The sequence below is a fragment of the Antechinus flavipes genome, chromosome 1, assembly GCF_016432865.1.
Source record: "Antechinus flavipes isolate AdamAnt ecotype Samford, QLD, Australia chromosome 1, AdamAnt_v2, whole genome shotgun sequence".
NCBI classification, from domain to species: Eukaryota; Metazoa; Chordata; class Mammalia; order Dasyuromorphia; family Dasyuridae; genus Antechinus; species Antechinus flavipes.
The window spans coordinates 650,409,213-650,435,214 of record NC_067398.1 but is presented as its reverse complement, the minus strand read 5'-3'; the positions used below and the strand labels follow the sequence as shown (position 1 = coordinate 650,435,214).

At 38.0% G+C, this 26,002-nt stretch overlaps 1 protein-coding gene across 4 annotated transcripts in view; it reads left to right on the top strand.

Annotated features, from left to right (window-relative positions):
- Positions 1-25,272, top strand: part of IQANK1 (IQ motif and ankyrin repeat containing 1) — a 48,538-nt gene extending 23,266 nt beyond the window's left edge. Inside the window, exons 7-14 of one of the 4 annotated variants that reach the window (XR_007949492.1) lie at positions 4,667-4,806; positions 4,971-5,025; positions 8,322-8,414; positions 21,375-21,483; positions 21,682-21,775; positions 22,000-22,079; positions 22,371-22,499; positions 22,724-22,819. Coding sequence is in view for 3 of the 4 variants with exons in the window: in XM_051971392.1 (XP_051827352.1) it covers positions 4,667-4,806; positions 4,971-5,025; positions 8,322-8,414; positions 21,375-21,483; positions 21,682-21,775; positions 21,945-22,079; positions 22,371-22,499; positions 22,724-22,895 (927 nt within the window). In the remaining variant the exon portion in view is untranslated. Of the gene's footprint in view, positions 1-4,666; positions 4,807-4,970; positions 5,026-8,321; positions 8,415-21,374; positions 21,484-21,681; positions 21,776-21,944; positions 22,080-22,370; positions 22,500-22,723 lie in introns of all 4 variants that reach the window. The other 3 variants (XM_051971392.1, XM_051971393.1, XM_051971395.1) reach the window with 3 other exon arrangements.
- Positions 25,273-26,002: the final 730 nt, after the last annotated feature.

Sequence of the window (26,002 nt, the reverse complement as noted above, 5' to 3'; positions counted from 1 at the left end):
TTGCTTCTCCAAGGAGAACCTGGTTCTGTAAGTTCAGTTTCACTACAATTTCCTCATATGCTTTAGGTTTATTCATATTGAGAATTTCAATATTGATGTAATTCAATTCGTTCTGTCATATGGCTCACTGTCATATGGTCATTTGGATAAGAATTTCATATTTAGAATACTATTAGGAAATTTAACATATATAATCTAAAAACTGGGAATATATTGGTGCTGAAATGAATTTTTGTTTCAAGGAATAACTTGTGGTCCTTGAAAGCTATATGCAAATGCAGGCCAAGCCAATCTTTTGTTGTTGTTCAGTCACTTCTGACTCTTTATAACCTTATTTGGAATTGTCTGGGCAATTTTCTTGCCATTTCCTTCTCCAACTCATTTTACAGATGAAGAAAATGAGGCCATCAGGTTAAGTGATTTGCCCAGGGTCATATAGCTAGAACTCGGAAGCCTGATTTGAACTCAATAAGATGAGTCTTCCTGATTCCAAGCCCAGTGCTCTATCCACTGTATCATCTCAATTCCCAGGATAGTTTTAGATACAGGGTTTATTCAGGACACGTGACAAATTAATAATCCAGTAGGTTGCTGTTATAATCTAGGAAATATAAAATCTCAGTTTACTTGGCTTTTTGTAGATTATTGGACCAATTGCTTTTAAATGCTAGTGGATCTCGTTGGAATGGCCATATAGCATTCTAGGGCATGATACATTTAGTATGATATCATTTACAAAGCAAAGTATTTTGTGTAAGAAAAAACACTATCCTATGTTTTATATCTTTCAGTGAAATATTTTTATTAATGTGCAAGCATTTTGCTTGCATAATTATAGCTAGCATTTATATAGCACTTAGGGTTTGCAAAGTGCTTTACAAGTATTATCTCATTTGACCCCCACAATGATCTTGGGAGGTAGTTGCTATTATTATCCTCATTTTACAGATGAGGAAATTTAAGGCAGTCAGGAAGTGAAGTGACTTGCCATGGTCACCAAGCTGGTAAGTGTTGGAAGAAAACTTGGGTCTTCTTGATTCCAGGTCTAGTGTTCTATTCACCACCTAGGTATCTAGCTTGGAAAAAGATATCTGTCTAGAGATTTATCTGTCCCAGACAACTTCTAATTTACATTTTATTGTTATAAGGAAAGAAAAGATGAAGTAATTCCTAAAAGAAGGAAAATTCTTTATTAATATAAATACAGAAGTACATTATTTTCAAGTTGAGTTTCAGTTGAATTATTTATCAAATGTAACAATGACATTATTAATGTTAGCACACATATCTTTGCATTTTCCCAGAAACCTAAAGATTATAGTTTTGTCAGCAATAAACAAAAGGATTGGCTTCTGTTTTGATTTCATTTTTTCAATTTGGTTAATAATAACAAAAAGTCTATTTCTTCCATTGATCTAATCATGGTTCTTCTTTGAGATTCAAGATGCTATTTTGATTAGGTTCTTGATTCAGGAAATAAAAGAATATTAAGACTATGAGGCAAAGGACACTGATACACATTGATCCTTTTTTTCTCTTTTTCATTGTTTCCTTTTTTTCTAGTTATATATGTATGTTAATTTTTTAAATACCCATTTCTTCATGTATCATGTTGAGAGAAAAATCATGAGAAAAGAAGAAAAGAGAAAAAATATGAGAGAAAAAAAACAAAAGAAAAAAATGAACATAGCATACATATGTTGATTTACATTCAGGCTCCATAGTTCTCTTTTACATTGATTCCTAATATTTATAATAATAACTATTCATATAGTGCTCTCATATTTTCAGAACTATTTACACATGTTATTTCATTTCATCCTTATAGAAATCTTGTAAAATGGTTGTTATTACTTATCCCTGTTTTATAGATAAGAAAGCTGAAGCTAAGGGAGGTTTTTGTTGTGTGATCATATCTGACTCTTCGTGACCCTATTCAGGATTTCTTGACAAAGATACTACAGTGTTCTGTCATTTCCTTCTTTAGCTCATTTTACAGATGAGGAAACTGAGGCAAACAGCATTGTGACTTGCCTAGGGTTACACAGCTAATGTGTCTGAGACTAGATTCGAACTCTGGTTTCCTGATTCCAAGCCTATTCAAGAGTGTTTGCTGTGTCACTTAGCTGTCTATAAGGGAAGTTATCACACAACTATTAAGTGTGTGAGGCAGGATTTGAACTCAGGCGTTCTTGACTACAAATTTAACACATGATTACATCATCTAGCTGCCTTTTTATAACTTAACTAAGACCTTAGCATTATGGGTTTCAAGGAAATTTCTATTTCAAGGAAATCTTTCCATTTGGACACTGTGCAAGACTGCCTTGATGGTGTTGATGACATTGAGCAGATGCCACTGTGGAGGGCCATTTAGATAATAAGCACTTTTTACATTGTTAGAGGGAATTAGTAGAAATGATTTTCCCTGATCATTTCTATCTTCACCACATAGATATTGATTCAAAGTAACACCTTTTGAGGTCACTACCTCTCTGACCTTGGATGATAGAGAGAAACCATTTTTCTTCTTGAAGATAATGAGTTTAGTTTAAGTTTAGTCTAGGGCAGAAGGCACAGTTCTGCAAAGCTAGAAAGGACACTGCTTTCACTGCTGAAAATAGAGGTTATAATTAAAATTTACAATATTCTTTGATCTCCCTGACAATCTGTTGCTTGATAGACTGAGAATACTCTCCTAGCCAGTAATCAAATATTCAAAAATGCAGTTTTCCCACACCTCCCATCCTTAAATGATGTCTAGTTCCCAGATTCCCTTTAACAAAAAACAACTGGATGTGCATTGAAAATTATCTTTACCTAGAAAATCATTATTAAAAATTCAGATAAGTAAAATTTTTAATATGCGAGATACTTGGTTCTTCCCCCCACCCCCAACTTTGTATGTTGTAGTAAAACAAACGGCAGAAGAGTTGACTAAATTCACCATTATTCTTTCAAGTTTTGGGTAATCATAATTCATTCCTTTTTGGTTTCTCTTAATAAGCTAAATTGTGGGCCAGGAAAAGGAAAAAACTCTAGTTACTAGGCTATCTTAGTGGAATCTGGAAGACTCATTTTGTGAGTTCAAATTCAGCTTCAGACACTAGCTGTGTGACTCTGGGCAAGTCAATTAACCTCTCTTTATCTCAGGTCCTTATCTGTACAATGAGTTGGAAAGGGAAAGGGCAATCCGCTTTAATATCTTTGTTAAGAAAAACCCTAAATGAAGTCACAAAGAGTCAAACATGATGGAATAACAAAACAGCACAAACAATGAAGTAAAAAAAAAAAATTAAGCCTTTGTAACATGCACCCATAATACTTAATAATCCCTTTATTTCCTTAATAATAATCCATATTTTTACTACTAATATATATGCACACTTTCACACTGAAATTATTAAATATGTGTTGACTTAATTTGGAGACTTTATTTAGCTCTTTCTAGAATTTCTGTACTTTTTTTTTTGCTTATGTTTAGCTGGTATGTTGAAATACAAGATGACAAAGCATTTTATAAAATGATGTGACTTATTGCCTTTGGATGCATAAGAAAACCAACTTTTCCAGTTGTCCAAAGACAACATCTGAGCAATGTTTATATGTGAGACAACATTCTTTGTCTTCATCTGTAGCAAAAATGTGAATATTCATGTGGTTCAGATCTCTCAGTAGTATCAATGAGTTGGAAATGGAGTTCACATTGATAGTTTCAAGACTAAATGTTTGTTTTTTCTGTTTTATTTTTTTCCTGAGACAGTTGGGGTTAAGTAACTTACCCAGGGTCACACAGCCAGGAGGTGTTGAGTGTCTGAGACCATATTTGAACTCAGGTCCTCTTGACTTCAGGGCTAGTGCTCTATCCACTATACCACCTAACTGCCCCAAGAGTAAACGTTTTTAAAGTATTTAAATGTCATATGAGTCTTAGTTCTTTCTGCCCCCTTTTTTGCCTCTCTGCTCCCATTACTGTATAAGCTGAAAGGAACAGGACATAAGTACTGAGGTTCAGTATGTAATTTTCTCTATGTTGTGGTAGCCCACAACCATGACCAAGGAATTTATCAGTTTGCAACAAATCCTTTAGAGTGAGTTCTCAGCAGTCTATCATTGCAACTATCCTCAAAATCTTTTCCCCTTGGTAGAACCTGCTAAAGCTTATGATCTACTACCACCATGTTAAAGGGCCTAGGATTACTTCCACTTCACAATGAAGTGTCGGAGTGTTTCTGGAGTGCTAACATAAACATAGCAATGATGCACACACTAATGATTGTGATGTTTTATGGCATGGTAGGAAGAGTGTTGGACATGTATTGGTCAACCTGCCATCTGGGGGAGGAGAGAAAGGAGGGGAAAAATCGGAACAAAAGGTTTTGCAAATGTCAATGCTGGAAAATTACCCGTGCATATATCTTGTAAATAAAAAACTATAATAAAAAATAAGATAAAATAAAAAAAGAAAGAGTGTTGGATCTTGAATCAGGATGTAGAATTTTCATTCTGGATCAGACGTATTAGCTTTGGCAAATTGCTTTGTTTCTTTGAACCTGTCTATCAAGGAATGGAAATAAAAATGTTTGAGCTTGCTATCTTACAGAATACCTAACATAGACATGTACATGTGTAGTCTTGAGGTCCTTTATCTATTCTTCACATGTAGGTAGCCTCCCTCGATGCTGTGGTAGATGTCTTGAGGTCCTGGGACATTAATCTCACAGACACCATGCTGAAAAAGATGGAGGCTGAGCAGCAGCGCCGGGCCCAAGAAGCCCAGAAGCAGAAGGAGGCAGAAACCAAGCGGTGCCCATGGGAAAGAGGAGGGTGGGAAGAGGGAGAATGTTTTAGATGTTAAATGAGAGGCCCTGAGGTGGGTCTCAGGGAAGCAAGTGAAGGCTGGAGTTAATGCATAAAGGTGGAGAAGTGGCAGAAACTTCTACCCTCACTTCTGCTTTCCATTCCTACAGAATGGCTGCCAATGTGCAGGAACTACAGAAGGAGCAGGAACGATGTCAAAAGGAGGTTAATATGAACAGGACCCCAACTCTGTAGTCCCTCAAAACCATGCCCCCCAAACAAACTAGGAGCGCAACTCCTCTTTAAGTTCCCAAACCTACTGAGTTCAAATTGAAAGGTCCTGGAGGATATCATCCAATCCTTTGTCACAAATCCCCTCAACAGTATCTTCAAGTATCCACCCTCTGCTTTAAGACTTCTTGAGAGGGAGAATCTGCTACTTCCTGAAGTAATCATTTAACTTTTGAATGATTCTAATTGCTAGGAAATTTTTTTCGTATAACTAGTCTACATTAACCTGTCTACAACTTCCATTATCCCTAATTGTGCCTTCCTAAGGTCAAGAAGCACTTTTAACATCTCTTATACATAACAATCCTTCAGATAGATGAAAGCAAATATCATGTCTCTCCTGGGCAGGGAGGTGGTACAATGGATAGAATACCCTACCCAGCATCAGAAAAATTTGATCTGATTCAGATGTGATCCCAGATACTTACTGACTGTGATCTGAGCAAGTCACTTAACCCTGTTTGCCTTAATTTCCTCATCTGTAAAATCAGCTAGAGATGGAAATGGCAAGCCACACCTGTATCTTGGCCAAAAAACCCCCAAAATGGGATGAGAGTTAGACCTTTCTTCAGATTAAATATCCCCCATTAATTGAACCAATAAGACCTAGTCTCCAGTCATCACCCTTTTCTGGGTGTTTGCCAGTCAGTCAGTATGGCAGTTATCACAGTTAATCACAAGATGTATTCTGGCCACAGAGACCAGATCAAGACTTTTCCTCTAATCTGTATGCCAGACATCTCAATAGAGTTGGGGCAGGAGAGAGCATTAGCATAGAGAAGGCCATGTCCACTGTTCACTTCTATTGGTCACAAAGTCCACGAAGTTCTTCATCCATATCTCTTTCACAGGAGCAATGATATAGTCATTGCTACTCTACTCTACCAGTGGCATCATCTTTTTAAACCCAAATGTAGAAAATTATATTTGTCCCTGTTACATTTTATCTGTATTTATACATTGCCTGTTGAGACTTTTATGAATTCTGATTTTATCATTAGTTGTATTAGAGATTCCTCTCAGTTCTGTGTCATCTGAAAATTTGATAAGTAGGCCTTTCTTAGCTTCAAGGAATTGATAAAAACATTGAATATCATAGGACTAGGAATAGACATCTCAGACCACCCTTCAAGCCAAGATAAGCCCCTTAATAACTATTCTTTAAGTCTGAGCATTCAGCTAATTCTGAATCCCCTTCATCTCAAGGAGTCCACATTTCTTCATTTTATCCACAAAGATAACATGAAATAATACATTGAATGCTTTCTTAAGTGTGTTATGTCTATAATATTTCTCTTACTTACCAGTCTAGCTACTCTTGTCAGAAAAAGAAATGAGGCTTGGTCTGGCACAACCTGTTCTTGTTGAACCTGTTGTTATTCTGATTGTGCGTGCGTGTGTGTGTGTGTGTGTGTGTGTTATGTTTCTTTCCTTTCTAATGTTCTCGGACCTTTAGTAATGTCTTCCAGAATTTTGCCATTGTCCTATAATTTACAGACTTTACCCTCTTCTGTTATGTGAAAATTGAGACAATTTCGCAGTTTTCCAGTTCTGTAGCAATCATTACCATTTTCCAAGATCTTTCAGAGATCATGCCCACTACAGCTACAGTCACATCTGGCAGTTTGTTTGTTTTTCAGTATCATGAGACAAAGTCCAAGCATTGGCCTGAACTACTCTCCGCTATTCTTTTGTTTTGTTCTTTTCCAACTAAGGACAATTTTTCTTGGAAGAGAAAACAAAAGCAAAACAAGGATTGAATAGTTGTTTTCTCATTCTTATCCATCTATCATTCACTCAGCACAGCAGTCCTTCCCTGTTGGTGTTCTTGTTCTTCTTTAATATAATATAAGATGATGGTTCTCTCTGGGGGAAAGGGTAGGTTTCTTGGGGAAGGTTTTTCTGGAGGCAGCCTTAGTATCAGTTCAGATCAATAATTACCCCAAATACAGCCAGCTGGTAAAAATACAAAGGTTTATTTCTCCTTCCAAGTCTTGTCTCTTTCCTTGGGCCTGGATAGCTAGATTCTTAGAGGCCTATCTTTCTGCTCAGTTCCAAGAGCTCCCTCCGAATGTCTCCAAATCCAAAGGTTTTGTCCTTCAGCCTCTGCCTCTGCTTTCTTCAGCCTCCAGCCAGCACAAAGATGGAATGAATCTCTTGTCTCCTTCACTTGGGACTCGGCTAGCTTTCTGGTGAGTCTTTCAGACCAGCTTGGTCTCAGTGGGGGAAGTGCAGGAGCCCAACCACCACAGTGCTGTGAGATGAAGATGAATCTGGTTGTGCCTCTGAGAGAGCCTTCTCAATCTTCAGTTCAGCTCCAACCCCTGGCTTCTTCTGACTTGACACTCTTCTCTTCATGTAATTTGGCTGAATTCTGTCCGAGAACCTCTGTCTGTTTCTTTTATACGAGAGAGGAATTGTGGGATATGAGAGAGAGGGATTATGGGTTTTCTCCCATAGTGCTCTCTGGCCCTAAGAGCTTCAAGGGAGGTGTGAATTCACAAAGTTACAGTTTACTTTGTGAATCTCACATACTTGTGAACTCCAGTGAGTAAAGGTGTAAACACAAGCATTGTATTAATTAGTTCTACTTAGTACCTTGTTTCAGGTTCTGGCCCAAAACATCTTCTTGTAAGATCAGATCAATAATCTATCAACTTGAATGAGTTAGCAGTTTGTAAAGATTCCAACACTTCCTAGTTTTTACTCTTCCTCTTGGCCACAAAATAGCTAAAAAGCCTGTTACATTGTCCATATTCCTTCCCAACTCATTCTGTGCTTCATCCCTTGATTCTTCTTGCAGGATAGTACTACCTTTTTGTGTTCATCCTCAAGTTATCTATTCTGTCTTTCTTTCTTTCTTTTTTTTTTTTTTTTTTTTTTGCCCTTGTCTCTTTAGAATTTGAATTTGTCGCTTTGGTCTCTGTATAGTCACATTTATCTCTTTAATCTTCTCTTCAAAGTGAGATCCTGAAAGCTATGTGCCCCATTCCATGATCCTCAAGAATCCAGCTTAACTCCAAAAACCAGATCTTCACAACCCATCTCATTTGAGACAATGAGTCCTAAATATCTCCACTGCAACATCTCCCTAATCCCTAATCCCCAAAACTCAGATTTCCTGAACCTAGGCTCCCCAAATCCAGAGTCCCCAAACCCAGATCTCCATCAAGAGCTTCCCATAGAGAGCAGGCCAGGACTGAACCACCTTTCTTTTCTTCCCCCAACAGCTGCAAAGAGCCTACTGTGATCTTAACAGGAGGATCACAGAGCATGACAAATGTGAAAGGAAGAAGATGGATAAAACAGAGATTACTCTGCAGGTGAGAGAGATGCTACTGCTAGAGGAAGGAGTCATACTGTGTGACAGGCAAGTCACTGCAGAGAGGGGCAGTGGGTCACAATGGAGGCCCTGAGGGGTCCCCAGGCAAGAATAACATAAGAGGGAGGGTCATCACAGGAAGGGTAACTGGAAGGGAAAAGGGCTGTCATAGTAACTGGGAGAGTAACACAGAAGAATCATGGGTAAAGAATTGAAAAAGACTTTGGAAGTCATGTCAGTCTAGTCCCTTATTTTACACAGAAGCTCAGAGCCTCTGACTCCAAATCCAGGATTGGAGGATTAAAAGGGACCTCAGTAGCCATCTAGGGCAACTCACACATAAAAGGGATGCCCTTTATAAAATGTCTGACAAGTGAAAAACTCACCCCTTTTTAGGAAACCCATTCCACTTTGGGACCATGCTGCCTCTTAAGAAGTTCTTGACATCATGTGATGCTCTGGATCTGGGTAGCTCTAATTTTTAAGAACTTTTTTTCCCCCAGTAGATCTGAATCAAGGGTCTGAACATGGTTTTGTGACCATCTCATTTCCCCATCATTTCCCCTTAACTGAATAGGCTTGTAATATCCATCCATCAATCAAACAAACATTTCTTGTTTATGGTATTTTATGCCTGTGATTCTGCTAAATAAATCCTGGTGATAAAAAGAAAAAGCAAAGATTATCCTTGCCTTCAAGGAGCTTACATTCCAAAAGGAGAGACAACATGAACAAGATACATACAGAGTAGATGGAAGGCAGCATTAGCAGGTTAGAGGAAGATACAAAATGAACAGACCCAGGCCCTAATCTTGGGGGAGAAGGGTGGAGATAGAGGGAGATTAGACACAGAAAGCTTAACAATAACCCAAGACAATACATAATTATTGTTCAAGTGTACAAAACAAACTTTTTCTCTTTTTATATGTTTTAAATTGCCTGCCTAATTGAATTTAATTATTCACATAGTTTCCAAGTGCTACCAGAATCATCAGGATGGAGAGAACTCTCAGTGGACTGGGGTGCAGGCTGTAGGGAGAATGGAGTAGAGATGGGTCTTGGAGGATTGGGAATGAGAGATATACAGAGGGATAGAAGAAGAGGGAATATCATAAACTAAAGTACAAATCGAGGAGTGAACCTACTCTCTGGGGTGGGTGGGTATTAGGAGTATGGGGATGAGTAGTCTATGGCTGTGTGTTAAGGGAATAGTTGGAAATAGTTGTGAAATAAGACTGGAAAGGCCAAGTGGGGTTAGAGGAAGAGGGGGCTTGAATGTGAGGCTATTCTGTGGTCCGTGGGGTACCATTGAAGTTTATAAGTGATGTGATCAGAGTTTTTCACTTTAGAAGGACTAATCAAGCAGAATGGATTGGAAGGGGAAGAGAGCAGAGGAGGGGGAGGCTACTTAGGTGACTATTATCCCAATAGAGGTTAGTAGACCTGAAGTCCGAACTAGGTTAGAGGCCATTGGGGATGTTGAAGAGGAGAACAATATGAGCACTATTGTAGAGGAAGGATAAATCAAGTAAAAAATTACAGAAACTTAGCATTGGAAGAGATCTCAAAGATTATCTAACCTACCCTGAACCTAAACAAGAATATGCTCTACAAACACCACAGACACTGAGCCTGGCATTAGGGATTCAAAGACAAAATAGAATGATCCCTGTCCTCAAGAAGCTTACATTGGGAAGAAACATGATAATCTCTCCTTCTGGGGCTCTTGTGACTCCTCTCTTGATTCTTTTCTTTACCTTTCCTGAGTCTTCATTCAGATCACACCCGGTAAGCGGGCAAGTCTCTGTCTTGGACCCTTTTGTCTTTCTTTATTCTCTCACTTAGAGATCTCATCAGCTCCCATGAATTCAATTGTCATCTCTGTGGATGATTTGCAGATCTATATATCTATCTATCCCTGAGCCATGGTCTTTTTCCTGAGCTCTAATTCTACATTATCAACTGCCTGTTGGACATTTCAAACTGGATGTCCCAAGTACATCTCAAGCTTAATATAGCTAAAACACAATTTATTATCTTTTCCCCAAAACTTTTCCCATTTCTGAATTTCCTATCATCGCTGAAGGCATCTCAACATAATACTTCTAGTTACTCAAGTTCAAAACTTCAATGCCATCCTTGATTCCTCTCTCTTGCTCATTTTACATATCCAATCAGTTGCTAAATCTTTATTTCTTTCCCTACATCTCTCATATATGTCTTCTGCTCTCATACTGCTGACACCCTAATTCAGGGCCCCATCACCTCTTGCTGGTCTGTTGCAATGGCCTTCTAATTGGCTTCCCCATTTCAAGTCTCTCCCCACTCTTAACTCATTCTCTGTTCCACTGCCAAAATGATTTTCTTACAGTATAAATCCAGCCATGTTATTCCCTCTGCCAGCCAATTTTTTTTAAGTCTGTTAAGATCTTTTTGGATCTTAATGGGCCTACCTCCTTTTCTTAATATCCATGTTCATAATGATGTCTTTTGTAATTGCTTCTCACTCACAAATTATCCCTGTTAACATGCAACAACTTGCTAGCATTCAGCTTGCATCTTTCAAATACCCTTCAGATTGCCTGAAGTCTAAATTCTTCTGAAAGAATGGTGCCATACTCCATGAATCACAGTCATATAATATAACCAGGAAAATATTGGCATTAAAAAGAGTCCTTTAAACAGAAAGAAGCTTGAAATCACTGAGCATGTTTCAGAGTTTCCCATTTGTGATATAGCACAAGTTCTCGTTTGCTTCTGGTTCTAGCTCATCATCCATTAACAGGATCCATTCCCAAAGGTATGCAGTAATAGGCCAATACAGAAGACTGCCCAGCCAACAGTATGTTGTTAATTTGACAGTAAGCATTCTTTGTCTACTTGTTTTTCCTCTGAGGATTTCTTCCCAAACTTTTTTGAGTTCTCATTAAAGAAACTCTAGTGTTTGGGGTTCTGACAGAGTCAGCACATTGTCATCTATAAACAATATCTGGAGTACCTCATCACAAATAGGGAATCCCTCCTCCACTGGTACTCTCAACAGGACATTCTCCATGACTGGTGAACATGTTAGGTGAGTAAGAAACATCTCACTAGTCTGTTCCCTGCTTAAAGTTAATATTTAAATGATTGTTGACTAAAACTCAGCAATCTCATTTGTCATATTTTTAATATATGCATGGTTGGTAATTTACTGGTAAAAAAATCTTTAAATCTAAATTTTCTTCTCCTGAATGATAATGCTTTTTAAAATAATAATCAACAATTTAGAAATACAATGGGACTTTATATTCTCCAAACTCAATCTTACCACATTAAGAAAAATCACTATATTTGTATTAACATTTTTTAAAATTTGTAAATGGATGATGCATTTTATCAAAGCCTTTTCTTTTATATTTTTTATTATTGCTAAGATTTATTATGTGATTTTTCCCCTACTTTTTAATATACATTCCTCCTATAAGTGCCACTTTAGTTATGAGCAAATTTTGATATGTTGTTTAATTTAATTTGTTATTATTTTGTCTAATCTGTTTGTGTTACTCCACAAAGTCCTATTTCAGTGCCTCACAGTGGCACAGAGATGATGTTACATTCTCAAAGATTTTACCAGAAAAACATAAACATTTTAACACATTTTAGCAGGTTCTACCATGCTGACAAAGGTTTTAAGTATGATCCTGGCAGCAAATGTATGTCTGTTTTGTGGAACCCAATCTAACTAAGTACAGAGAAGCTCATCACTAGTAGGCTGGCCATTAAATGATGAATTATTTGGTCATAATAAAAAAATGCAAAATGGCCCTTAGCTCTATGTGGCTACCTTATCTTCTAAAGTGATAGAGGCAGGTGCTGCTAAGAATCATAAAGCTTTTATGGCATCTATAAACAATGACTTAGTTGTTGGCATTCTAAATATGTGACTCCTGATCAAATGGGAAACAAAAAATAACCCCACCATAAAGAGCTATTATGATAATAAGGACACTTACCTAGATGAAGAAAATGATTTCGAAATGTCTACAGGCAAAGCCTCAGAGAAAAAACGCAGCTTGGGTACAAGTCCTAGAACTCCTGGAAGAAATGAAGCAAGACTTTAAAAAGATTTTATAAATGGTTTTATAAATGAAATGAGAGTGTTGGAGAAAAAAACTGGAAAAGAAATGAGTGCTATGGGAGAAAGACATGGAAAAAAGAATTATCAACTTAGTATAAGTGGTAAAAATCTTATCCAAATTATAAATTCCTTGAAAATTGTAATGGCCAAAGAGAAATGAGTGACTCTATGAAGCAACAAGAAATATTAAAAACAAAATCAAAAGATTTTAAAAATAGAAGAAAATATATATCATATTAAAAACAACTGATCTAGGAAATAGATCAAGTTAAAACAGCTTAAGAATTACTGGACTATATGAAAGTCATGATCAAAAGAAGAGCCTAGATTTTAAGAAGTCATAGGAGAAAATGGTCTAGCATATTAGAACAAGAAGATAAAGTAAAAGTAGAAATAACCACCAATCACTTCCTGAAGGAAACCTCAAAATTCAAACTCCGGGAAACATAAAAGCCAAAATCTAGCACTTCAAAGTCAAGATTAGAACTAATCAGAATTTCACTTCCTTTTAATGTTGATGTCATTCGTGTTATTGTAGTCATTGTCAATTGACATTAAATATTTATTAAGCAATTACTATGTGCCAGGCAATGTGCTTCAAGTAGCCTGCAATCTCATGAGGGAAGGTAATACACAAAAGAAAGTGGAAAGGGTGGGCATGAAGGGAGAAGTTATTTTGTTTGGAGGATGGGATAGAGATGGTGAAAAGAGAATTGCAGTATGGTGGGGAAATGAAGAGATGTTTGTCCTGTTCACTTTCCTGTAGTAATTGTCAATAGATAATATTTATTAAGTACTTACTATGCACCAAGCAATGTGCTTCAAGGAGTTTACAAAAAGAAGGGAAGAGTAGGGATGACAGGGAAAATTTTTTTCTCTGAATTTCTCATATTCATAGTTTTTTAAAGTGTAATGCTGTTCCATTATATGAAATAGATTAATTTTAATTGACAGGTGTCATAGGAGCAATGTCTGTCTCATACGGGCTAAGCTAATTCTTTATTAAAAGGTAATGAAATGATACTCAAAAGATTTACCTGGTACAGGAGACTAAGGCTTCCCATCACCCACATGCACAAGGAGTTTGGGATTCCTTAAATTTGGCACGCTTCTGATTGACATGTGGGCCAGGGAAGTTATATCTATCTGAACCAACACTACATTCTTGCCAAGTATTCTTTTCACACTCTTGTTAAGTAAACTTATTGTTAAGTCTTAAATGATCTGGGAGTATCTAATTTTGTTCTATTTCTATTCTGAACCATCTGAACGGGCCTATCCAAAACAAAGTCACTGATTTTGTAATTTCTGAATGTGTGTAGTCACACTGACTCATTAAAACAAAGCTCAAAATAAATGTCAACTTAAAGAAATAATAAAAATGAGAAAAAAGATTTAACACCCAATTGTGGCAGCCCTGCTCACACCTATTTAAACAAGCAGCTAACACTAAAATGAAAAAAGAAATGGCAATTACAACAGACTTCCATATCCCAAGGAAGCTTAACCAACATAAGTAACTCAGTTACCATATGACAGAGAATAATATATTCTTTCCCGGATACATGTTAAAGTCAAAGATTCACGTGAATAAGCTTATCTGAAAGACATAACATCATTTTGTATGGCAACCCTTTGGTTATTAACATCAAGAGAGACATAAGGTAGACATGTTCTTACCCAAGATGTCATTGTCCAGAGAATATCAAGCAAAATCCTCTAAAATGCTCCTATTTTTGAATGATATTATGCTGATAGCATCTAACCCAGAAATTTCTCTTAACTGAGATCCATATAACCAAAAGATTTTGATCAAACTGTGCAGAAAAAACCAAATAGATGAACATTAACTTTTGTACACACAGTTGTACATAAAACAGATAGGCAGTTGGATGGGCAACCTATAGATCTGGTCATTCAGAAAGTTTTGTGTGTATACATGCTCACACACATGCATGTATATGTGTATATTGGACTTACTCCATATACACAATATTTGTGTATTTGGGTTCAGAGTTGAAAAAGAGAAAGAAACTAAGCTGGATTTCCTTTGGGAAATGATTCAGAACTTTTAATTCATCAATGCTTCTCCTTGAAATAAAAGGTAATCTCTCTTTAACACTAGTGTCCGAACATTGTATGGATTTGAGTCATGGACTATCAAAGTTTCAGAAGAAAGTTGAGAATGATGGTAAATAGAGAATCGTATGAATACAGTACAGATTAAAAAACTGCTCAAGAGAGCTGGGGAAAAAAGGTTGTCATTGGAGTAAATGTGACCAGAAAGGTTGGCACATCTCTAGGGAAAGAGAGATATGACAGCTAGATTGGCTCCAGTGGTGTCTATATACTGATCTGGAGGAAAATCCTTACTTAGCATGTTAAGTGGACTTTTTTGTGGAGATTTTTAAATGAAAGTCCTGAGTGATTCTTCCTTCAAAGATTCCTCAATTTAGTTTATTTTCTTCCTGTTTTGTGTTTGTAAATATTCTTTTTTCAGTTCTCAAATTTATTAGCATAAAAAGTTATAATCTATGCTAATTTTCTTAATTTCTTTTACATCATTGTGGTCTTTATTTCCTCATTTCTAATTTTGATCATTTGAGTTCTCTCTTCTTTTTCTGATTACTAAATACTTATAAATTTATTGATCTTATTAAAAACAGTGCCTAACAAATTTCAATTGTTCTTTCTTATTACATTATAAAGATATACAAATGCTCTTTCAGATATTTGAGTGGCCTACTTTATATCTTGTTAAGAAAGCTTCTTTGCACCTAGTAAGTTCCCAGATTTTTTGAAAGGTCTAGTTGTCAGGTGCTGTTCAAGGGTTCAGGAACTCATGAAGGGGTCAGAAAACCAAAAAAGTGGGGGGAGGAGTTGTCCTGGTGACTTTTCTCTGCCTATTTTCTGTGAGCAAATGGCAAAGTACAAGTTGAAAAGAAAAAGAGCTGGGCCTGCTGAGCCTAGCTTTGGAATGAACAGTAACAACAATAACAATAAGAGTAGTAATAGTTAGCATTTATATAGTGCCTACTATGCCTTTACAAACATCTCATTTTATCCTCACAACAGTCATGGTAGCTGCTGTTATTTATCTCTATTTTACATTTGAAGAAACTGAAGCAAACAGAAATAAAGTGGCTTGCCCAAGGCCACATGACCTACTAAGTGTCTGAGGCAGAATTTTAATTAAGTCTTCTGTGCTCTATCCACTATACCACCCAGCTGCCTTTTAATTTGTAAAGTAAAGGGAATGGATAAAAGGCTCAGCATCTGAATCTGGAGTCCAGTTTAGGAGATGGTAGAGCCCAGAGCCAAGACTCCTGCTGGTCCTAATGTACCTGGTTCTTTCTCAGTGTGAATAGCAGTGCCCTAAGCCAGGGTGTCAATTGAGCTCAAAGATGGAGATAGTAGTGGTGCAGTGAAACGGTTTCCATTAGAGACTATGAGACCAAGGTCAGCAGGAGTGGGAAAACCTCAGGGGCCCTGTAGCCAAAGCATATGTGACACAAGTTAGTTGTTCCTTTCAAAGGTGCCTTGACCACATGTGTCCTCTATATGTATTCCCAACTTGTAAACTCTAAACATCCACTCTTCCCAGGGACACTGTATTTTATGGCAGAATGAACCCCAGGTTCATGATGAAGACATTGTATTACTACTGTTTTTACTATAAAATTTCAATAAATTCCTTTGCATTATGTTAAATATGTCCTCTATGGTTAACTAGAGTAAAAATAATAGCATTGGTGGGGAGAGTAGTAGGTTTTTGGAAGTATAAGCAGGAAACTGGACCATCAAAAGTGAGTGGGGGCAGGATAAATGTTTAACAACTAATTATCAAAAAATAACCTAAAGTATACTCAATACTTTAAAGTTCAATCTGCACTATTATTTTTTCATTTTCTTGGGTATAGATAAGAATAAATCAAACTTTGATTTGTATCCTTTGTTGATTTCTAATGTGTAAATACTCATACTGAAGTTTTCAGGAACTCCTATTATTCCCATTTTACAGATGAGGAGACTAAGGCAAATAGAAGTTAATGATTTGACCAAGATCAGGTCCAGTGTTTTATCGACTGTCTCAATGCTTCTATCATTCTCTCTCTTTCTCCTTTGGTTTTGACCCTTATTTCCCATTAACTGTTGACAGAAAAATAGTCTTTCTTCCTTTTAAAAGATATACTCCTCTGTTTGCTCTCAAACTGATAACCAAGAAAGCTTAAGTTGATGATCAACAGGTATTTTTTTTTTAATAATAGCTTCAAAAACCTTAAAGAATAAATTGAACAGGAAAGCAATTTGCCTAGATTACAGAAGCACTGGGCCATAACCAATGACCTTATGAATTGGCTTTTTTCCCTACCTTTCTTCTCCTTTCCCTTCACTGATTGGAAGCAAAATTGCTTTTCTCTCCTCCCTTTTTCTTTTACTCTTAATTACTGCTACTGCTGATAGTGATGATGATGGATGATGATAATGGTTCTAGTAGTCGAACTAGTGGGTAGGGATGCAGTAGATTAGTTCAGACTGATAAGCAAAAAGCAACTTACCTGGTGGGAATAGAGAAAAGGGAAAATCAAAGAGTTAAGGTGAAGATGGTATGTCCATCTCGCCAGTCTTTGTACTCTGTTGGCTTCACTCACACCTAGATTATTTGGACCACCCCCTTCCTCATTCTGTTGTCATCCAGACCTCCCTTGAGTCTATCTAATGAATGATGGCCATCAGGAGTGATTTAGCCTTCTGATCAGACAATCTAGGATTTGGTTCCAGTTCGGGATCCGTTCAGATCCTAGCATGATTTAAACTCCTTGGAAGTCTGTAAATTCAAAATCACAAGCATTTGGGGGAGCTTTGTGTAATGTCTGTCCACCCATAAGATAGGCACTTGTGATTCTTTGCTTTCATAGTAATGCTTCTAGTAAAAGATAAGTTCAATGTTAAGCTTTTTAGAATTTTCCATTTTTGTTGACATATTTTGTTTTTATATTACCTTCATCTCTTAATTATTATTCTCTTCCCCAAGAGAAAAAAGAAATGGGGAAAAGCATCTCAGGAAAAATTGAAGTATGTTAATCAAGTTTAATAAATTTTATACAGTGTCTTTTTGGAGAGGGTGAGGGTTAACCATAAAATATAAAATCATTTTGTTGCTTCCAATGTATGTGTGCAGGAACTAACTAGATATAAATTATACACCTGCCAGGCAATGCTCAGATGTCTGGATTTAAATAAGCAAATTAATTTACCTAGAATATAATATTTCTTTTCAAAACCATTGTTAAAAGTAGGTCATGACTAAATATAGAATTCAGAGGGAAAAATGCTACATCTTCAATTCAGTCTTACAAATGATCCTTCAAATAATACTACATTTTGTTTCAAATTGCAGTCCCATTCTCTGAACTTGTCACTTATAATACCCTATCACAAAATGTATCAAGGAGAGAAAAGAGATATTAGTATCATAGCAAATATGCTCTGGCCTCAGTCTCTCAGGCAAGCTACACTATCTCTTTCCTTCAGGATTTGAAGGGTAACATTGAAGCCTTGGGAGCCTCTTATTTGTTATCGCTGTTGCTCCCCCATTCTGGGTGTGTTAGCCCACTGTTAAACACTGGTATAGTACCCCAGTTCCATGTAACCAATTAGCTTTTACAAAAAGATATTTAAAGATATGGTAAAAAATAGAAACAGATCTTTCCCCCTCCTCAGTCTCTAAGGAGAATGGACCACCTACTGATTTAACACAGTTTATACATAGAACTAGTTTCCTCAAATCATATCCAAATGCAGTGTCATTGCTGGACTGGCTATTTAAGGTCATTCACCAGAGTGCTGATACAGCACTGGCTGCAAAATCTGTCATGGATTTGACCACCAGACTCCGGGATGGTTTGGTGTCTCGACTCTTCAAACTCACAAAGTCATATCTTCCAACTTCACCTAAAACAAGAGAAAAAATGCCAAGACAAAGAACATCTTCATGGGCCACATATAGCCTCAGAGGAAAAGGATCCTGGGTTTCTTTCCTTGTATTTTCTCTTAGCAGAAGTCATCAGTGAAGGAGTCTCAACTAAGAGAAAAATCCAAATGAGAGAGAGAGAGATCAAATCCAACTAATGCCTTTTGAAAGCATCCCAAGTACAATGAATTAAAGGGACCGTTACTCAACATGTGCTTGGTCCATAATGCCTACATATTTCTAAATCTCTCCACAGCACTTCTATTATATGTTATCATAACTCACCTGGCAATAGTCTATCCGACTTCTTCCTGACTTGATCAGTCAGTGGATAAACATTAAGAGCCAGGCATTAAGGATACAAAAAGAGTTAAAAGACATTCCTGTCTTCAGGAAGCTCGCAATCTAATTCCGTGAGGACTTGCCTTAGCTGAACATATTGATGCATGTCCATAAGGCCAATCCCATATTATACATCTGTATAGATATAAAATGAGGACTTTCATTTCTTTTAACACCATCACACCCAAAGTCTAAAAATCAACCACTTCAAAAGAAAATTTTTCACAAGTGGAATGATGAACTGATATGAGGTAATAATATTAAAAAATAACCACTAGCTTAAGGCTCAATTTATTCTCCTATTAAGACTTTTAAAAGGCATGGAATAGCTAATACTGAGTTTAAGTATTTAATATGAGTTCAGAAAATGATTAAGGAAAATTTGAAATACTGTTAATTGCATATACCCTTAATAATTTAGCTAGTAATTATCTATTTTAACTTGTGATAGTTGGATGTCAGAGAACTAATATTGAACTGGTTAAGATTTGTGGATCTTGAAAACCTCAAACTTTATGCACATAATTAGATTTATGGCAAAGTGCTATTGTGGAGATAGGTTTACAAGACTCAGTTCTGTGACCCAGGCTGTTGAATTCTCCAAAGCAGCATCTTTTCCTCTAGGTTTTATATTGATTGAAGTTAATTTTTTCAGTGGACGTCATACAACATTAATTTAGTTTCTCTGACAAGGATGCACAGTTTTCCATGAATGGGCAACCTCATACTTAAGCTAAAGTTCTATCTTCTGTAATCAAAAAACTCCTTTTCTAACTTTAGAGCTACTTTATTCTCTACTGGATGAGTGGAACTCATTCATATCTCCTCACTTTGACAAACTCATTCCTCGTTGACCTGATATTCCTGCCAGGTGCTGTGCAGTAGCCAAGTCAGCTTCATTGAGGCTACCACTGCCACTTTGGATGGGGTCAGGTCAGATCTGCTGGTTGTGTGACCCAGCATATGCAATGTTCCAAACCCCAGCATTCAAACTTCATCCTAGTAAATAACATTAAGTGCAATTTTGATGGCTAACCACATTGTTCAAATGTCAAATATGCACTTGCCTAAAAAACTTTTATAAGAACTCACATAGGGCAGGGGCTCATATGGTATCAGAAGTAGCAATACAAGGACACCCTCAAGGTCGTTCTGAAGAACTTTGAATTATGAGACATGGGAGACACTAGCACAAGATCATCCAACATGACTTGCTTGCATCAAAGAAGGCTCTATGCTTTGAACAAAGCAGAATCACAGTGGCACAAAAGGAACATGAGATATGCAAACTTAAGAGACATCTCCCTCCCAAAAGATGAGACAGGCTATTTGTGTCCGACCTCTGGTAGAACTTTCTGAGTTCATATGGGTCAAATCAGCCACAATTGGATACACTGTACATTGACCCAAACATTGTGGTGTCATTTTGTTGTTCTTCAAGCATGAGGGACAAACAACAATTTATTTGTCCCATAGGTTTTAAACTTGCCTTACCTTGCCTACCACTCTTATTCCTTAATCCTGCTCTTTCTCCTATAGACTTCTCTCACAAAAGCCTAAAGTAAAATCTCCTTCAAGTTCCTCAATTTATTTCAAATTTCTTCTCTTATCGTGTCCCTACTCAGACAATGTTCTTCCATAGGATTTGATAGAAGAACCTGTTCCAGCTGAATTTCATCTTACTTTATTAGGCCCAGTGTTTTAACCTTTAAAATTTTCTCTGATACTGATTTTGTCACTGTGGATGTTAACTTTCCCTCAACATAATATCATTTGAAAATTTAGTAAAATTGACAGTAAAATCTCAGTCATTAGCAAACATGTTGAATGGCACATACTCTCCACTAGAGACCTTCCAAGCTAACATTGAATCATTGATGACTACTCTCTGGATCCTGTTATTCAACTTGTTGCAAACTCATTTAACTATATTAGCCTATTTTTCTCTATAAGACTGAATGGAAAATAAGTCATAAATGTACAGTCTAGGTATACTATGTGTTTGGCATTTATCTCATTGACCAATATAAACCTCTCAAAAAAGGAAATTAATTTAGTCTGGTACATCTTGTTCTTGATGGAATCATGCTAGATCTTTAATGATCATTGCTTTTCTTTGCAAGTAATCACAAACTAACCTTTTAATAATATTTCCTAAGATTTTGCAAAAAATCAAACCAAGCTCATCAGTCTATAGTTTGAAGAATCTCCCACTTCCATTTTGAACGTCAGAATATTTGCCCTTCTCCAGTCCTGTAGCACCTTTTCCATTTTCCAGTTTCTCAAAATTCACTGACAGAAGTTCAACAATCATATCTTCCGGCACTACATGATAGAATTTGCCTAGGCTTGGCAGCTATCCATTACTATTGTATTTCAATTTTCTGTTGATTGTATTCTATATGAAGATCATTCTGGTTGGCAAAGAGAACAAAATAACCATTGGCTCATTTTATATTTTCTTCATTGTCTGTGACCAGACAAGGAAAGTTTCAGGATTAAGAATCACAAATATCACATTTTAGGCCATCAAAGATGCTGAGATTCTGGTGGATGAGTTGCGGCTAGCAGCAGAGAAGGCAGAAGAGAAGCTGGCACTGGCTCGATTGGAGCTGAGAGAGCAGACCCAAGAGGGTGGGTACCTGGGCCTCAAACTACTAGGAGTCTTACACATTTGGGTATGCAGGACCTGGCTGAGCTGGGGCCCTTTGGCTCTCCCACTGACCCATCCAAAAGGGGATCCGGGACCTTTGGAGGAAATGTTGGCATTCTGGGGGAAGTGGAGGGTGTTGGGACAAGGCCTTTGGGTCTCTGTTCTAATCATTCCCACAGAGGAGGGAGAGCTGCCCGGGCTGAAGTGTCCAGTGGCCGAACTTCATGATGTATTGCTCAAGGATGTGGGTGATCGAATTCAGGCTGATGGGCGGTCAGTGCAAAGTGGACAATGAGCCTTGGGGTACTGGGATTATCAGAAGGGTTTGGGGGATTGGGAAATTATTTTAACTGAAGGGAGGTTAGTGTGACTTGGTGATAAGGGTGGAGAGCAAGGACAAGGACTCATCAAGGTCATAGCTATGTTGTCAATGGCCTCCCAGGTGGCCTCTGGTTATTGATCCCTCAGGCCAAGCAGCCACATTCCTTCGCTACCAGGACACCAACTATCTGGACACCCTCAACCCAGCCCATATGCAGCCTGATCGTGTGCGCCTGGCATTGCTTGGGGCTCTCAGGTGGGAAAAGGAAGGTGCAAAGCCATTCCTGTTCAAACAAATATGCTCATCCAGCTCCAAAAACCCAATTAATTCCCAGGGCAACTTTTCCCAAAGCTTGAATGATCCCTTCCTCACCTTCCTTCTGGACTCACTACCACAAGCAGACCCCCTAATATCCCTCCTCAGTGGGTCCCCTATGGCTTCATCCTGTCTTCCTCCTAACAGGAGGCCTCCCCGGAGTAGAGGCCCTGGGGTAGGGGTAGAGGAGATACTCATCATATGCAACCCCTTTTCGGTGCTGGCACTTAGGTTTGGAAAACCCCTTGTGTTTGACATGCGTGAGATTGACATGTTCGAGACAGTGAAAAGGCAGTTAGACTCCATCCAGCCAGAACTGGCCCAGGATCTTCTCTCCAAGAATCTGCTAAACAAGGACAGGTGGGAGGAAGGAGGCTTAGGGAGGCTATGATGGGGGGCTTGAGGGTAAGGGGCAGTCCTTCCATAGCCTCTTACCTATCCTAGTAATCTCCCCTCCCTGATTCTTTTGATCCTAGCAGTTCTCTAACCCAGCCGACCATCCCCACCCTCACTGATCCTCTTTGACCCCAATGAGCTTCCCAACTCCACTGACATCCCTGATCCCACTGACCCTTTATCCCCAGATTCCTGTCTCTCATTCGCCCTGGGGATGGTCCTGAGTATAACCGCAACCAGTTCCAGATCTCTCGGACCATTCATTTCAAGGTCTTCTTCGTGACAAAAACCAAAAGGCCACCAGACTCACAGCTACAGACCCTACTCCCTATTCAGGTGCTGCCCAAGGACCGATACTAGGCATCTTACAACAAGAGGGGGCAGGGGGGGATTGAACAATAAACTGAATGCACAGGCTTTGGGCACTGTCCATGGCTAAAATTGGGAAGAAGAGCTTCACAGGAGGAGGAGGAGGATGGAAGATGTATGTACTAGATCAGGATATGGATATGTGTCATGGGGCAAAGGTGCATGCGTGTGTGTGCGCGCGCGCGCGTGCACTAGCGGGCACTGGGTAAATATGTGTCAGAATGAGGCAAGGGAGCATGCTCCTGGGTTTATTTTGGAAAGACAGGACTGTATTTGTGTGGATTTCAGAAGCTTATATTTGGGTATGGGGGGAGGACATTATGTATATGTAATCGGTTGTTGGGAGCTCACTCACTTTGCCCAGCCCTTCCATGAACCTTAGTTACAAGGAGAAATTGGGTTTTTCTTCTTGGTTTTCTGCCCTGGAAAATCTCAACTGGACACTAGGTGGCAGGAGGTACCACCTAGTGTAAGACAAAGATACTGAAGGCAATCGAGAATCTTTTCTCATTTAATATACCTAAAGATCAGAGTCCTGCAGATCCCCAACTCCTGATTTCTCCATCCCTTCTAACTAACCCTTAATTCTGATAGCACCAGCATAAATCAGTCACATGGAGAGCTTTGGGTTATGAGCTTCTTCAGGAAATCAGAAGTCACAGAACCAACTTTGAAATACAGTTAGAATCCATTATATGTTTCTGAGAGCAATAATAAAGAACATTTCATTGCTAACTCCACAAAGGAGACACCATTATGCCATTACAGAGATTCACAAATTCTGATTTAGAAGGCAAAAAGTTAGATCATCTAGTTTGACACACTCATTTTACAACCGGAGAAGCTTGGGGCCTGGAGAGTTGGTGTGACTTGCCCAGAGTTAGAAGTGAGAGAAAAGGAGTGAATACAAGTCCTCTGACTCCACATTTGGTGTGTTTTTTATTGTTAAGCCAGCACAGAGCATTTCGACTTTCTCATCTGAAAAATGATGGGGTGGCTAGGTGGTACAGTAGATAGAGTGCCAGCCCTGGAGGACCCAAGAGCAAACCCTTTCTCAGACGCTTATTAAATGAGCCCAGGCAAGTCACAACCTTCTTGAACCAGAAAACCATTCCAGTATCTTTATCAAGAAAATCCCAAGTGGAATCAAGAAAAGTTGGACACGACTAATCAACCCCTCCCCCCTGAAAAGAGAAGGGGATGGCCTCTGCAGTGCCTTCCAGTTCTAAATCTATTCACTTACTGTAGTGTCAATAGTTTTCATTGCCACCTTCTCAGTCCATGCTCATTTAACCAATCCAACATAAAATCAATTACAGAATAATCAATTTTATTTCCTCACAACAAATTAATCATTACAACCAAAAAGAAAAAAAAAAGACTGCCATAATTAAAAATGCTTTTGGTTGGGGGAAAAACAGTCAAGTAAATTGGGTAAACTGAGTAGTAGTCACTCGATGGGTGGCAACTCAAGACTGAACTGTGGAGGCTACCTTGGGGAACTCTGAACCCTAATCCTTGAATGTAAGTACCTTTTACCCTGATTCTGATTATAACTCTGCTAAGGTGATGTACAGGAGATTGTACAAAGGCAAGAATAAAATAGTCCCAGACTTCAAGGAGTTCACATTCCACAGATAAGATAATTTGTGGAGGAAGAAAAAATCGTAAGGATCAGAAAAAGACTTTGCATTAAAAAAAAAAAAAAAATCTCGCCAAGCTTTGAAAGAAGATCAAGGCTTCCAAGAGATGAAGGATTGATAGGAGAGGAAAACAACTATAAATGAGCCCCAATTTGGAGGCTATAGCAATACTGCTGAGAGAAGAAAAGGAACTAAAGCAGGTGGAAGAAAGGAGAGGAGATGTGAATATTGAGGAAGAATATATAAGTCTTGCCAACAGGGAATATGGGAGTTGGAAGGTAGAGCCTTGCTATATAAAGGAAAGTGGAAAATGGGCAACTAAAAGAATGGTGCTTTATTCACTCCATATTGCATAATGGTTGTGCAGTGATGAGTGGAAGGAGGTGATCTGCCTTTTCCAATATTGGACATGGATTCAAAAATTTAATTTTACAGGTAAAGCATAGCATGACAATAGCCCATATGAAAAGGTTTTGATGAACACACTCCCCTCCTGTCCTCTTTTCTCCCTGCCCCCCAAATTAACGATTTCTGGGGCTTCATTAATAGAAGCATAGTTTTCTTAATGGAAAGAATAGTCCTGTTATGTTTACTCCGCCTTAATTAGACTTTCTGGGTCATCTCTTTGGATCACTGTTGAACCTTGGGGTCAAGTAGAGCAATTTATGGATTTGAGAGAAATTGATAATAGTTTATTTGATGGCCAAATCTATTACAACCTCAGAAGCCACTGTTTGGAATTACAATTTTAGAGCTAGAAAGGACCTTAGAGCTTATCAAGTCAACTCATTTTACAAATTCAGTAGCTGAGTTCCAGAGACATTATTTGAATTGCCTAAAGTCAAATAGGCAGTAAATGATAAAAATAGGATTTGAACTCAAGTTTTGTGATTCCAAAACCAATGATCTTTCCACCTGTTGCTTAATTTTCAAAAATGTTGACAAAATGGAGAGAATGCAGCCGGGATGGCTCTACTAGGATTATTGAAGGAACTGGGAACGTATAAATATTTGAAGGGTGGTCAGGTAGATTAGACTTGTCCTGCTTGGGCTTCAGAGAGCAAAACTAGGAATAATGAATGAAAGTTTCAATCAGATATAAGCTTTATGTAAGGGATAACTTTTTTTTCTTAATAGCTTTTTTTTCCCCCAAATATGTGCAAAGCTAGTTTTCAACATTCACCTTTGCAAAATCTTGTGTTCTAATTCCCTCCCTCCCTCCCTTCCAACCCATTCCATAAATAGCAAGCAATCTAATATAGGTTAAACATACAATTCCTCTATATTTTCATATTTGCCATACTGCGCAAGAAGAATCAGACAAAAAGGTAAAAGAAAACAAAAAAAAAATGAAAATACTGTACTTTGATCCACATTTAGTGTCTATAGGCTCTTTCCATCACAACTCTGTTGGAATTGCCTTGAATCAACTCATTGTTGAAAAGAGCCAAGTCC